This window comes from Sinocyclocheilus anshuiensis, unplaced genomic scaffold, assembly GCF_001515605.1.
Source record: "Sinocyclocheilus anshuiensis isolate Anshui unplaced genomic scaffold, SAMN03320099.WGS_v1.1 scaffold1431, whole genome shotgun sequence".
Taxonomy (NCBI): domain Eukaryota; kingdom Metazoa; phylum Chordata; class Actinopteri; order Cypriniformes; family Cyprinidae; genus Sinocyclocheilus; species Sinocyclocheilus anshuiensis.
The window spans coordinates 76,489-91,256 of record NW_015537992.1 but is presented as its reverse complement, the minus strand read 5'-3'; the positions used below and the strand labels follow the sequence as shown (position 1 = coordinate 91,256).

The 14,768-nt window shown below is 38.0% G+C and overlaps 1 protein-coding gene across 1 annotated transcript in view; it reads left to right on the top strand.

Annotated features, from left to right (window-relative positions):
- Positions 1-14,768, top strand: part of med23 (mediator complex subunit 23) — a 61,731-nt gene that overhangs the window by 3,207 nt on the left and 43,756 nt on the right. The window contains exons 6-13 of the mRNA XM_016469281.1: positions 990-1,088; positions 1,162-1,263; positions 1,374-1,443; positions 1,540-1,652; positions 4,146-4,241; positions 9,387-9,587; positions 11,141-11,284; positions 14,650-14,766. Coding sequence (XP_016324767.1) covers positions 990-1,088; positions 1,162-1,263; positions 1,374-1,443; positions 1,540-1,652; positions 4,146-4,241; positions 9,387-9,587; positions 11,141-11,284; positions 14,650-14,766 — 942 coding nt within the window. The remainder of the gene's footprint in view (positions 1-989; positions 1,089-1,161; positions 1,264-1,373; positions 1,444-1,539; positions 1,653-4,145; positions 4,242-9,386; positions 9,588-11,140; positions 11,285-14,649; positions 14,767-14,768) is intronic.

Sequence of the window (14,768 nt, the reverse complement as noted above, 5' to 3'; positions counted from 1 at the left end):
GAGAACAATTTAAAATATTGTATCAATGCATTCTATGGCACCTTTAATTAATGCAGTGAGATTTCGGTCATATAGTTGACCTGTTAGCAGTTGACCTGAACAGTTTTTATTATAGCTCTATCATTTCCAGTTAGTTGCAGGTTTTCTCTTTTTTTTTTTTTTTTTTTTAAGAAATGTTTTTATTTTTGCACAGGTAACGTTTAAACCTCAAAATAAATGAACATAGTAAAAGTGTGACTCGCAGAAAGAGTCATTCATCGCTTCACAAAACTGCATCTAAGGTGAAAGTAGAAGAAATGTCACTTATGGGAGTTGTTTTCTTTAGTAATCTGATGTGTTGTTTGAGTCGAATCACTCACATTATTGAAGATCAGACTGTGCTCCAGTTCCACTCAAGCCATGTCTTTTCTAGTGGTAGTAGCTATTTTTTACTCTGATTTGGTGCTGTATATTAATTAGCCCTCGCATAATCAAGAGCAAAAGTGTGTGAACCAGCTCCAAAAGTCCCATGACCATCAATAAAGCGTGGGAGTGTCTCTTTATTCTCTACATCTACATATATGAATATGCATTAATTCATCTCACTCACAAAACAAACACAGATTCAGTATTCCTCAAAATGAATAAAAATAATGCAACTCAGAATATGGTGCAAACCTGCAATAATTAAATGTTAAACAACACAAATATGCTAATTGTATTTAATCCCATTCTATTAACCAATGTCTTTTTACGTAAATGTACTTTCCCTTCAGCCTGAGGCTTATTTATTTCACTTTTGGTGTGAAAAGGCTTTTATATTTGCCAAAAATATAACTTTGTTTTATTTTAAAAACAAACAAGCAAGCCCTGTCCAGATTTAAAGCATTACTTTCCATAAAAAGTAACTAAGTACTGTAATTAGTTACTTTTTTATGGAGTAACGCAATATTGTAATGCATTACTTTTAAAAGTAACTTTCCCCGACACTGTCTACATGTGATTGTCAGGGCGTGAGGGATCTGCTGAAGGCTGTGATGGACAAGATTCAGACCGTCCCGAACTTCATGAGCTCGGCTGTGGTTCAGCAGCTGCTCGCAGCACGAGAAGTATGTTCGAGTCCTCAGACAGATGACGGTGCTTCTGGTGTTTCCCGAGTGTGATTAACTTTGCTGTGTGAAGGTGGTGGAGTACATACTGGACCGCAACGCTTGTCTGCTGCCGGCGTACTTCGCTGTGACTGAGATCAGGAAGCTGTATCCGGAGGGCATGCTCTCACACTGGGTAACTCACTCCTACAGACTCCTGACGAAGGCTGATTGTTGTAATGCAGGTGATGATTTGTTATCAGTGAGTCTTCATGAAATGAAACTAAAGTATGTGCTGCTTTTCAGTTGTTGGGCAGCCTGATATCTGACTTCGTTGATAGTTTCAGACCGACCGCCCGCATTAACTCCATCTGCGGTAAGACGCATCCACACATCCTCGTCTCACAGTGCGGTGGAATAAGTATCCCATGAGCCCCTTCGGCAGTGTGTCACATGTTTGAATATGTTTCAGGGCGCTGCAATCTTCTGCCAGTGGTTAATAATTCTGGGGCCATTTGTAACTCGTGGAAACTGGACCCGACCACTCTGCGCTTCCCGCTGAGGGGAATGCTGCCCTATGATAAGGTACCGCTCTCGACCTCACAGAATTACTAATGAATCTCACATAAGAACGTGTACAGGTCATGTTTACCCAAAATCAAAAGAATCATAAAACGTGTAAAATCGTGGACAGTTGCATCCAGATAACTCAGTCATCCAAGCACAAAGATCCTGAAGTTACTGTGATTGATTGATTAATCAGTGCACAGGATTAATAGAGAAAAGGATTTTATAAAACGGATAGTTCCGGTGCTTGATTCTGATTGGTTGAGCCGCGTTCAAAGCTGTTGTAAATTACTCTATAAACACACACCTTTGTTTACGTTTGTGTGTTGCTCGGCAACCACTTTGTAGCAACCACAACGGTTTCTGAGGAGCTACATTGTTTGGTGGAAGAATACTGTTTTTATTAATATAATTACACTTTATTTGCTCTGTTTGATTTTGTGAAACCTTACTACGTATATGGAATAACCGTTTTATAAAAGCAGTAAGCCCCGTGAAGCCACGGTTTACAGTGAATTTATAACAGCTAACTCCGCTTCACATCGTGCCTAACAACGCCTCTTAGCTGTTATAAATTCACCGTAAACCACGGCTTCACGGGACTTATTGCTTTAATTCATAACACTTCTTATAAATAAAGGGGTTTCCACAGTGATGCCATGCCAGAACTATTTTTGGTTCCTCTCAGAGTCTTTAAGTGATTAGTTTCTAAAAGAATCAGTTTTTTTCTTAGTGTGAAGAGCATTTTAATGATGTACTACAAACCCTTTTCCACTATGAAAAATCTTTTGTGCAGTGGAAAGATTCAATTAATTCTAAAGGTTCTTCATGGACAAAAAATAATAAATCCCGCACATTATCCGCACATGCAAATGTTTCAAAATATAACTTTATTCACTCACAACGTTTCGGCCCCATGACCTTCATCAGGCATATGCGAACAATTCTGACAATCCAATTTAAAAACAACACATGATCAATCACTGCAATACATGGACACATCATTACCAATCAGAATCAGTGACGTAATACATCATGAAACCTACCTCATCACATAGAAAAAATACATATACCTTAAACACATAAATAGAAAAACACATAACTCTGACATCACATTAAACAGTGCTTCATCATTCATGGTGATAAAGTCTGAAGGGCAACAATCCAAAATAACTCGCGTCTTTTTTAAGACTTAAAGACCTTTCTTCTGATAGAACTCTTATGTTCACTTTGTTTTGCCGACAGAGACTGCGAGGACAACGAATCAAATAAACAACATGTGTAGAAGCACACGTAATAGCAGAGTTAATTCGGTATTTCTGGCTCTCGGGTGACAAAAAATGATGTTTTAAACGTATTATTACACTGTGCACAATTGCCACAACGATCATTTCCATTCTGTATAGGGCTGAGTAATCTCTGAGAGGGACTAGGAATTATACTCTGTAAACGGGCATGCACTAAATAGTCTTTCAGATTTCTCACACGTTAATATACAGTCAACGGAGGGTGTTGAAACAGCACTGAACTCTGGATCCGAAGATAACACATGCCAGTGTTTTTGTAAAATTGATCTTATCAGATTAGACATGGGCGAATAAGTTGTAATGAAAATGAAAGTTTTTTTTTTTTTTACATTTTTTTGTCATCTTTTTTTCAACAACTTTTTCGAAAGGATGTATTAAGTGCTTTGTCAACCCAGAAGGGTAACCTCTTTCTAAAAATGTCTTTTTCATGATTACCGATTTCTCAAAGTCTGATTCAGAATGACAAATCCTCTATAAAACTGACTCTTAGGAAGTCCCTTTTTTTTTTTTAGAAAAGGAACCAATAAACAACCTTTAAGAGTTGAGGGCTTTAGGATTTTGGAAAAACTGACATTGCAATATTTATTTTTTAAAATTCTATATTGCAGTATTAAAAAATACAGAAACTACATAATTTATTTTGAGCGTGAAGCATATTTTTTAGAAAAATGTGGGTGTACTCGTTACATGAACCAATCAGTAACCATGAAGTGAAAAAAAAAATCTCTTTCCGCCCAAGTTTTCATCGGCCACATTCCCAGTGTTTTTGACCCATTCAATATGACTATAAAATAATAATAATTTTTTTTGTGATTATTATTAAATAAAATCATTAAGCAAAATATAGTGCAATAATACTATTATTATAAAATTAACAATCGTTTAATAAAAAATACGAATAATTTATACTATAGTAAAACTGTAAATTTACAGTACTAAGACTTGCATTTTCATTTTCAAAAGTAAAACTTCAAGCTTCTATTTTCGATGCTTGTCTGCAAATAAATATATGCACAGTTGGCTTCTGATTGTGTTCATCATTTACATGTCAGAGTGGCTCAATGCACAGTAAATAAACTGTGCTTCACTTTGAAATCGGCAACGTATTATTTAATTAAAGCATTTGTGATTTGACTAGACATTAAGCCATATTGCAACATACATTTTGTGTATCTGCGTCTGTGCGTGCATGTGTGTCCTGTAGGACCTGTTCGAGCCGCAGACGGGTCTGCTGAGGTATGTTCTGGAGCAGCCGTACTCCAGAGACATGGTGTGCAACATGCTAGGCCTCAACAAACAGGTGCCCTCTCTCTCTCTCTCTCTCTCTCTCTCTCGCTCTCTCTCTCTGTGTCTCTCAGTGCTCTCTCTCCCTCCTCTGCCTCGCATGCCTGTCCCCTTCTCTGTGATGAGAGGCTGGCGGAGGTGGAGAGATCAGGTGCTGTAGTTTGAGTAGTCCCACACTCCCACAGGAATGACTTTGGCCAGCCTCCACCATACTCCCTGCCAAACTAGCTAAGCTCCTCAATGAGCCGCCAGATCTCGCTCTGCTCTGCTCTCTCTCTCTGCGCTCTGCCTGCGCCTGCTGTCTGGTAGGGAGTATCGCACACCTGTCCCTCTCGTACCTGTCTCTGGGGGTGTGGTTTGGCTTGACTGACAGGGTTACTTGGAGCTGGCCTCCTAGTCACTGTATTTGTGTTTTCTTTTTTTTCTTCCTTTATTTTTGTTCTGTCCTGTCTTGCCCCGCCCATCCTCCTCCTCCAATGCTCTAGACCTTGAACATTGCTCAGGTATGTTCACAATCTTACTGTTGTATTGTGACTAACCAGACTCTGGAAGCTTCCTCATAGCCAAACCGAACGATTCCATCTAATTACGATTGAAACGGATGAAGAACGACGCCAGTGAAACCAGAAAACAAACGTAGGGCTTGAAATTACTGACTGCCGCGAGCAATTGTTAGAGCATTTGAAAGATTGGCCGAGAAATTCATCAGCTTTTCCACACCAATCTTCTGCACTTTCAGACAAACTGCTCAAGACTGCTTTCTCTCTTTCGCTAAATTAAACCTTTTATATATATATATATTTAAAAAAAATCATCTTTTTTTTTAGATTGTTGACTCCGACTTCTGAACTAAACTCTTTCTGTTTCTTTTCAATGACATTTTAGATCAGAAAAGTCTTCTAAACTGGTATAGTATGTGGGTCATTCACAGGAAACAGTGCCATTAAAGCTGAACAGTTTCAGTGTTTTTGTTATTATTTAGTTTTATTATTTAAATGTAATTGCAGAACTTTGAAGAAAACACATTTTCTCACCTCACAATAGGCCCTTATGTTCAGATTGTTCAGATTTTTTAAATTCAGTGGTTGATTTTTAAACTATTTTTAACCAAACCAAACCAATATATGTGTTAACAGCACTGCTATCGCCACTAACCCATCCATTATTTCAACACATCACAGTACATTTGGGATTCATATAATTTACAGTAGATAATAGCAAATTCTGGTACTGTCAATATGATGTTAATTATTTATGCATATGTGAGTTTCTGGAAGTACCTTGTAATAAATAACACATTATGATTTAGTTAGTTAGCCCATAAATAATTAATAACCCATTCAAAATGTCTTGGGGTTGAACATTAGTGTAAAAATGTCAATAACAGCTTAACTAGTAAACATGCCACATTATTACAGTCATTACTCTTATGGTTTGTTCTAAGGACTATATGGTCATCTTTTGAAAAAAATTTTTTTTTTTAACTATTAAGCCTGTAGAGATGAAGTGTAATACTAATGAAATGCTGAAAAAGACAATGAAACTTGATTTTGAACCATTGTGGTCAAAACATTTTATGATGTTACCACTTTAAATATGATGTCAAAAAGATAAAATCATCTTTTAAAGGGGAAAATGTTACATTTATAATCTGCATAGAAAATAGTTTAATTTAAAAAAAGGTTTAAAATATAGATATAATATATTATTTTCCAATTTTCTTTTTGTGCATTGACCCTTGCAATGGTGATGATTGAGGGACACACAAACTGACTGATATTCAGATATAAAACATAAAAAAAAAAAAAAGTTTTTCCTTTACATTACTCACACACTCACACACTCGCACACACACACACACTCGCACACACTCACACTCACACTCACACGTGTGTGTGTGTGTGTGTGTGTGTGTGTGTGTGCGCGCCGTTCAGTGTGTGTTCTGCTGGTGTTTATGGCTCTCTCTGGGTGTTGTGTGCTGCTCAGTGCAGATGCTTCACTCCCACATGCAGGGAAACACCGCTCCTTAAGCTCAAACCCACCTCACAATTATTCTTCTCTGTTCTGTAAACATGGATGCATTTGTGCTGCTGATAGCAGCATAGATCGGAAAAATGAAAACATTGCACATTCTGATTGCACAGGAGCTGGTGCTGTTAAACTGTGTGCCGTGTGCTTCTAAAGACCCCATGAAATCAAACCAGAGCCTTGTGTCTTTAGTCTAGAGCTAATGTCTATTCATTTTGAGCTCATCTACCTCTAAACATTGACAAATTATGTTTTTAGCAGACATGCACGTTTAAAATTTAAATAGTTTCTCTTTCCAGAAAACAGACATCACATGGGTTTATGCAAATGCGTGTCCAATGAAATGCACTTTAGAATTAAAATGTCCCTCCCCCTCAAATATAAATGCCACCTGTCGGGTCAGTTATGAAATTAAATGCTTTCTTCCTCTGATTCTGGCAGGTCTGCAGGTGAATGTGGTGTTGAGAAAGTTTAATCTACAGCGTGTTCATCGCTCTGAACTTAAGTCTGTTCGCCGTTTGAAAAGCCCAACAATAGAGCGAATGCACGAATCAATAGAGCGCTGCAGCGATGATGCACTTTTGTAGGTAAACCTGTATGTTTGCATCACAAAATCCCAATAGGGTTTTTCCATTGGCTTTTGGATTGTTGCAGAAAATAAGCTCTGTGTCCAACACAAGTATATGATTCTTACAGGTTTAGATCATCATGATAATCTTCACAAATCAACACAACTTTATGAATTTTGAAGCCTAAATATATTCGGCAGAAGTAAAAAGCAGGCTATAAACAAACTACACCGCAGTCACATGACTTCAACATCAGCCATTAAGATACAGACCGCTCTTTCAGCCTTTATTTAAAACATTATCTCTGAAAGTTTGTGTTAGAATAGTGCGATTATTAGCTTATAACACGACGAGTGAGTTTACCGTTCGGTTTACCGTTTAATGTCTCCTACTGTAGTCCCATTTAGATGGTTGTTAGCAACCATTTTTTTCAAGACAAGTAAAAGCTTTAAACAAATATTACAGAGATATTACTGTTGTGTTTATGTCTTGGAATAAAATGTGTAAATATCTTGAGCTTGTGTTAAAGGAGTAGTTCACTCATAAATGAAAATGTGCTCATCCTCAGGTCATCCGAGATCAGGATGAGTTTGTTTCTTCATCAGATTTGTAGAAATGTAGCATTGCATCAGTGTCTCCGCAATGGATGCTCTGCAGTGAATGGGTGCCGTCAGAATGAGAGTCCAAACAGCTGATAAAAACATCACAATAATCCACAAGTAATCCACAGCAATCCGTCATTCAGGCGTTAATGTCTTGATGGATCTGTAGAGTACATTTTCAGCAGATGTTTATTTTTGGGTGAACTCTTCCTTTAACCACAGACCGTGTTTGAGGCTTTTAACCAAAAACCCCAGCGACTTCAGGACGATGTCACCGGAAGTGCTAAAATACTAGTTTCCGGGTTTTGGCTTCCTGCATTTCATGGGGTCTTTAAACATAAGAAACAAACTATGAATGGCCACACCGCTGTGTAGACACACCCAGCGCCCCAGCATCGCTGATAGATCATCCCTGCATGCCACCTTACAGGGCAAGCTGCAGCGTATCACATGCACCTGTTGCACTCCTGACCCTCGAGCACCAGGGGGCGTCAATGTCCTCAGAATCAGCTCCACAAATGCTGATCTGACTCTGATGATGTGCTGCAGCTCTCCTTGCGATCAGGGCTTCTGTGAGCATCTTCATGTCCTGCTTTCATGGGTGTGTGTTTGCTCTGAAGCGTGTCCCATTTGTGTTTGGTCATCTCCTGTGACCGTCGTGTTGGATATGTTCTGTGAATACACTCATGTTCATCATGTGCAGACTGTCCCTGCGTTAGATTATAGCTGCTTATGTATCAGAAATCATATTGTTTCTGCTTAGACATCAAGAATAAAAGCATAGAATAGAATAGTACAAACTGAACCAGGGAGTTGCAATAGATGTAAAAGACGGAGTAACTCAAACACAGTGAATTACGCTCTGCTTGCAGCTTAGATCATGAGAAATCAGTGTTTCTTTGATCTTCTGGAATAAATGAGTCTGATCATGAGAACATACAGTAGGTTTCAGAACTATAAACTTCCTCCTCATTCCAAAAACACATTTATTACAATTAAACTACTCAAATCACCTGTCCATAAAATTGCTGGATTTCATGTCAGAACCAAGGCTCTTATTTCATGAATAGTATAAATAAAATAAAAAAGTGACACTTTTTTTTTTTTTTTATAACTACACTGTTGTCGTAGATTATATTTTTTTATTTGGCTGTTTCTAGTTTTATTTTGTTTGTGGTATTTAAATAATTGTATTGTTCACTCCTTAACATAATTTAGCACCACAGTTTGTTTCAATTTGTTGCACCACAATAAAGTATAATATATTTAATAGTATATTTAAAAGATTTGTTTGATGTCGCTTTCATCAACTTTGAGTTGACACGCACTCTGCTGCATGCTGGTTTATTATTTTGGTAGCATCGTAGGATAAGTTGTGTCCCAAACAACCTGTAGAAAAATTAACTGTGGTTAGTTGTTGTACATGTCAATCAGACGACCCCTTCTGTGGTCTAAAGCTGAGATATCAAAAATCAGACCATCCAGCTGACAATATTAAAAACCAAGTCATTTTAGCTTCAGTTTGTCATTTTCGCTTACATTTTGGCTCTTTTGCAAAGTCTTTTGTTATTACGAAGCTAATGAAATGTTTGTCTTCAAGCTAGTTTCTGATAATGAGCTTGCTCAGAAACCCAAATGCATCAGCACACTCCTAGCTGCTTTCACGTGGCAGCGATGCCTAAATCATGTTGAAGTAATGAGGAGGAAGTCGGATAGATTCTGATTCCTAAACAGCAGAAAATGATAGTATTAGGCCTGCTAGTGTACTAAAGTACTTGAGCTCAACTATCCAGCTTGCATGTAATGAACTGAAGAGTAAGATATGGGGAATGTCTGATGAACATCTAGGGCCCTCTAGGACTCCAGATGAGACAGTCTTGTGTGCTTCAGGTCGTGGTGTGTTTGCAGTGGTTCTGGTCTGTGTAAGAGTGCGCTTCTGTGCACTGTTCTGCCCTCCTGCAGCACAAGCAGAGGTGTCCGGTTCTGGAGGACCAGCTGGTGGATCTGGTGGTGTACGCCATGGAGCGGTCCGAGACGGAGGAGCAGTTCGACGACGGCGGCACCAGTCAGCTCCTGTGGCAGCACCTCTCCAGCCAGCTCATCTTCTTCGTTCTGTTCCAGTTCGCTAGCTTCCCTCACATGGTGCTGTCGCTCCATCAGAAGGTGCAGCGGTGGGGGGGAATCGCTCACACGGGTCCATGTCCCAAATGGTGCATTCGTGCCCTTCACTTTAGCGGGATAAGCTAGTGCCGACCTGTCCACTCACATGTGTTTGGGAGGCTTCAAGGAATAGTTCATCTAAAACTTATAAAATCAAAGCCATATGTCTAAGTTATGTTCCAAATTTGAAGTTGATATCACAAAAATTTAGGTTCCTGTGAAATTTTGTTTAGGCGCTGTACCAAAAATAGCCACTAAACCCCATTTAATTTTTTTGAACGCATTTTCCTGTCACAAATTTATTCACAATATTACAAAATAGTCACTAAATATTGGACCTTGAGAGACAGAGCATTTTAACAATATTTGTTTTGTCAAGATAAGAAAAAGTTTTGATCGTAAATATTGATGCCGCCCACTAGGGGGAGGAGCCCGCCAAAAGGATTTAAAGTACATTTGTATGAAAACACAATGTCAGATTTCAAAATGGATTAAACAGGATGAATTTTGAGAATTTAAGCTTTCCTATGATATCTAATTTAGGATGATTACTAAAATATGTGATGGTTGGGGAGGAAAAAAAGTGTGGCTGAGAGTTAATAGGTTAAACTGTTATTCAGTGATAATCTGTCCTCTCATTCTCTGCATATTCAAACTGGTTGTAATATACATTGGTGTTTGATGTTAAGAACATCAAATGTTGCCCGACGCAACTAGAAGAGCAGTTTTTAATAAGATTAGAAATCTTACTAAAGTACTAAAATAACTCAAACTAAAATAAATACAACTTCTTAAAATCTATATATAGACATAAAAAAAGCTAATAAAAGCAAAAACAAAAAAATACTATAACTAAAATGAAAATAAAATCTAGTTCAAGACATGTATAGTTTCTGAAGACATATTTACATATAACACATGAGTCAGAAAAACTGCTTGTGTAATGTTTGCGTGGTGCTTTTGCCCTTTGTGGCGCTCGAGCTCCTGGTTATGAAATACTTCTAAACATCTTTTGTGTTCCTCTGCAGAAAGAAAGGTTTGTTCAGATTTTCATGAGGTTGATTAAATGTCCATATTTGGGTTAACTGAAGTAGTGATGTAACTACGTAATTAATTTGTATAGATTTCCGGGTGTTTTTTGCACTCGGGCGTCAGAACATGTGTGCGCTCTGCCAGGATGCGTCTCTAACATACATTGAGTTAGAGAAAGAAGTGTATATTAAATTAACTTTTCACACCATCCTCATCTCCATCAGTGAATTTCCCATCCGTTGTAATGGAGGATTATAGATCTCATGTACTGCTGTGACCACCAGTGCAGGCTTTGCTAAAGGGCTCATCGAACCGTAAAAATGACTAATGGGTCACCTTTTGATTTCATTGAGAAGTACAGACCCAAAGACTGACCGAATCTCCACACGGAGTGCACCATTTGGGACGTAGCCACACACACACACACTCGCATGTGAAGTACCCTTCTGCTTCTTTCTGATCACCTGGGAAAGAGCTTCTAGCCTGTGTTTCATTGTCTCTACGCTTCTCCCTCTTGTGAACAGCTGGCCGGTCGGGGTTTGATCAAAGGCAGGGATCACCTGATGTGGGTGCTCCTGCAGTTCATCTCGGGAAGCATTCAGAAGAACGCTCTGGCTGACTTCCTGCCCGTCATGAAGCTGTTTGACCTGCTGTACCCCGAGAAAGAGGCGAGTGACTTTGCTTTCATTGCTTTAATTTAAGCGGGACATGGCGGCCTGTGAAAGCTTCATGAATTCATAATGTGACACTCTAAACATGCTGTTGGTGAAGGTCATCTGAACAAAGCTTCATTTAGTGCTAGCAGACCCTGCTAACCTCTTTTGTTCAGCCGCTCATTAGTAATCATTCAGCAGAGTCTTGGACTTGCAGTGTACTTAAGTGCCTCGCTCTAGGACACAGTGGTGACTCTAATAAAAACTTGCTTTTATAAAACAGATAGTTCCGGTGCTTGATTCTGATTGGCTGAGCCGCGTTCGAAGCTGTTGTAAATGACTCTACAAACATACACCTTTGTTTACGTTTGTGTGTTGCTCGGCAACCACTTTGTAGCAACCACAACTGTTTCTGAGGAGCTACATTGTTTGGTGGAAGAATACTGTTTTTATTAATATCATTACACTTTATTTGCTCTGTTTTATTTTGTGAAACCTTACTATGTATATGGAATAACCGTTTTATAAAAGCAATAAGCCCCGTGAAGCCGTGGTTTACAGTGATTTTATAACAGCTAAGGGGGTTTTAGGCACTCCACTTCACATCGTGCCTAACAACGCCTCTTAGCTGTTATAAATTCACTGTAAACCACAGCTTCTTGGGGCTTATTGCTTTATCAAGACATATCTATTAAAAAATGCATGAAATAATTAAGACAAGAGGTTAAGAAAAAAATAAAATGAATATGTAATTAATGCATATATTTATCAAAATATAAAAATTATTAAAAAAAAATTTTTTTCCCTAGCCAACTATTGAGTTTATGGTCATTGAATGTCATTCCTAAGGTAAATGGGATGTTACATGTCTTTATTGTTTGCAAGTTGTTTTATTGACATCTTTCCGCGGTTGAAACACTGGTTGATCGATTACATGAGATGTAATTGATTTCAGTAAGTTGCTCTGTTTCTGATGTTCATTCATGTTTATTTGCTGCTGTAACTAGTAGTAAAGAGGAAGAGATGATCGATTCACATGCTGCTTGAACTGATGCAGATACAGTGATCTGTCACAGCACATTAAAGAGCGGCAAACCACATATCATATAAGCTTATTTTGATTACAGTTTAATAAAGCAATAAGCCCCAAGAAGCCGTGGTTTACAGTGAATTTATAACAGCTAAGGGGCGTTGTTAGGCATGATGTGGAGTGCCTAAAACCCCCTTAGCTGTTATAAATTCACTGTAAACCACGGCTTCACGGTGCTTATTGCTTTTATAAAACGGTTATTCCATATACATAGTAAGGTTTCACAAAATAAAACAGAGCAAATAAAGAGTAATGATATTAATAAAAACAGTATTCTTCCACCAAACAATGTAGCTCCTCAGAATCAGTTGTGCGTTGCTACAAAGTGGTTGCCGAGCAACAGACAAACGTAAACAAAGGTGTGTGTTTATAGAGTAATTTACAACAGCTTCAAACATGGCTCAGCCAATCAAAATAAAGGACTGGAACTCTCCACTTTATAATGATATTTTGATCATGTGCCAACTGAAAACTGCATAGACTAAAAGATCTCGGTTCATCAACATGGAGATCGATAGGAGAAATTGTTATTGTCATTGTCAAATAAATTTTCGGACAAGTGGTTAGAGATTCTGTGTTTGTCTCGTTGTCTGATCTACATAATTCCTCTTGTAAATCAGGCACTTAATCAGTGCAGGCAAATAAACGGCGCTTTCCACAGATTCAGTTCATTCTTATTAAATTCACCCCTGAATGATTTAAAGGGGTCATATGATGCGATTTCAAGTTTTCAATAATGTGTTTTTTGAACATTAAAGCATGTCAACATATTCTGATACACCAAATACACAAAATAATGATCTTTAAAAAAGCATCATATGACCCCTTTAAGGGAACCATATAGTCAACAGACTGAGGGCCACAGCCAGAACCGATATCAGCTGTCTTGTCATTAGTGCTGCCAATATTAGCTCACTGTATTAGTCATTTAGGCAGTTGCTGTTATTAGTGATGTCGTCGGCTATCTACACCGTCATAGTTGTTAGCTTTGTGCTTGTCTGTTTGTGAAGCCTAGCAGGACAGCTGATGAAACACAAGCTGCTTTGATCCAGCCATTAGCCCACAGCATCTGTGAAGGACAGATGTGCTGCGACTGCCCATCAGCCCTGGAGTTTAGCTGAAGCATGTAACGAGCACAAGGAAATTAGATGCTCATCCAGAGGAAAGCATTAATGAGTTCTCCACGAAATAGGCAGAAGAGTCTGATTGTATTGATGATGCTATAGACTTCAGATCTCTTTAAATCCAGCTGTTAGCTCCTATTTTTAAAAGTTTCTGAAATAAGTCTCTTCTGCTCACCAAGGCTGCATTTATTTGATCAAAATACAGGAAAAAACAGTAATGTTGTGGAATATTATTACAATTTAAAACCGCTGTGTTCTATGTGAATACCTGTTAAACTGTAATGTATTTCTGTGATACGCAGCTGTATTTTCAGCATCATTACTCCAGTCTTCAGTGTCACATGATCTTCAGAAATCATCCTAATATGCTGATTTGCTGCTCAACAAACATTTCTGATTATTATCAATGTTGAAAACAGTCGTGCTGCACAATATTTTTGTGGAAACCGTGATGAGTTTTATTTTTCAGGATTCACAGATGAACAGAAAGTTCAAAAGATCAGCATTTACTTGAAATAGAAATCTTTTGTAACATTATAAATGTCTTTACTGTCACTTTTGATCAATTTAATGTGTCCTTTCTGAATAAAAGTATAAATTTATTTAAAAATGACCACAAACTTTTGAACAGTAGTGTAAATCAATATTAAACATGAAAGTTTATAGCCAGATCCTGACACGAATGGAGGACTATGTTATTTATTTTTTTTATAATGTAATGAAGATCATTTTCAAGTTGTAATTTGTGTTTTGGATTGTAACAACCTAGACTTGGCAAATGAACAAAAAATTAAAGAAATGGAATCATAGATGACTACCAAGCACAAGTCTGCAGAAATGTTTATTAATGCACACCTTTGGGGAAAATTATTATTTAAAGTAACAAGTTGCATTACAGATAATTAAAGTATTTGTTACATCTTTGTATGGCACATAGATAGAGCATCCAAATTAAAGATAGTTCAAACAAAAAATACGTTTTCTGAAGTCATATGATCCTTGAGAAACCAACTGGCATCTAATACATTATTTACTAAAAATCTCCCTTCTACACGCTTAAATTGTGATGCACAACTCTGTGCTCAGAATGAGGAGAAGAAAGATACTGTGTAAAAGCTAGTTAGTTCTCAACAGCGTTTTGAATTACGTGTGGCTTTGTTTTGTAGTGCATTCCAGTCCCGGACATCAACAAGCCTCAGTCCACGCATGCCTTCGCAATGACCTGCATCTGGATTCACCTGAACCGCAAAGCTCAGAACGACAACTCCAAACTCCAGATCCCCAT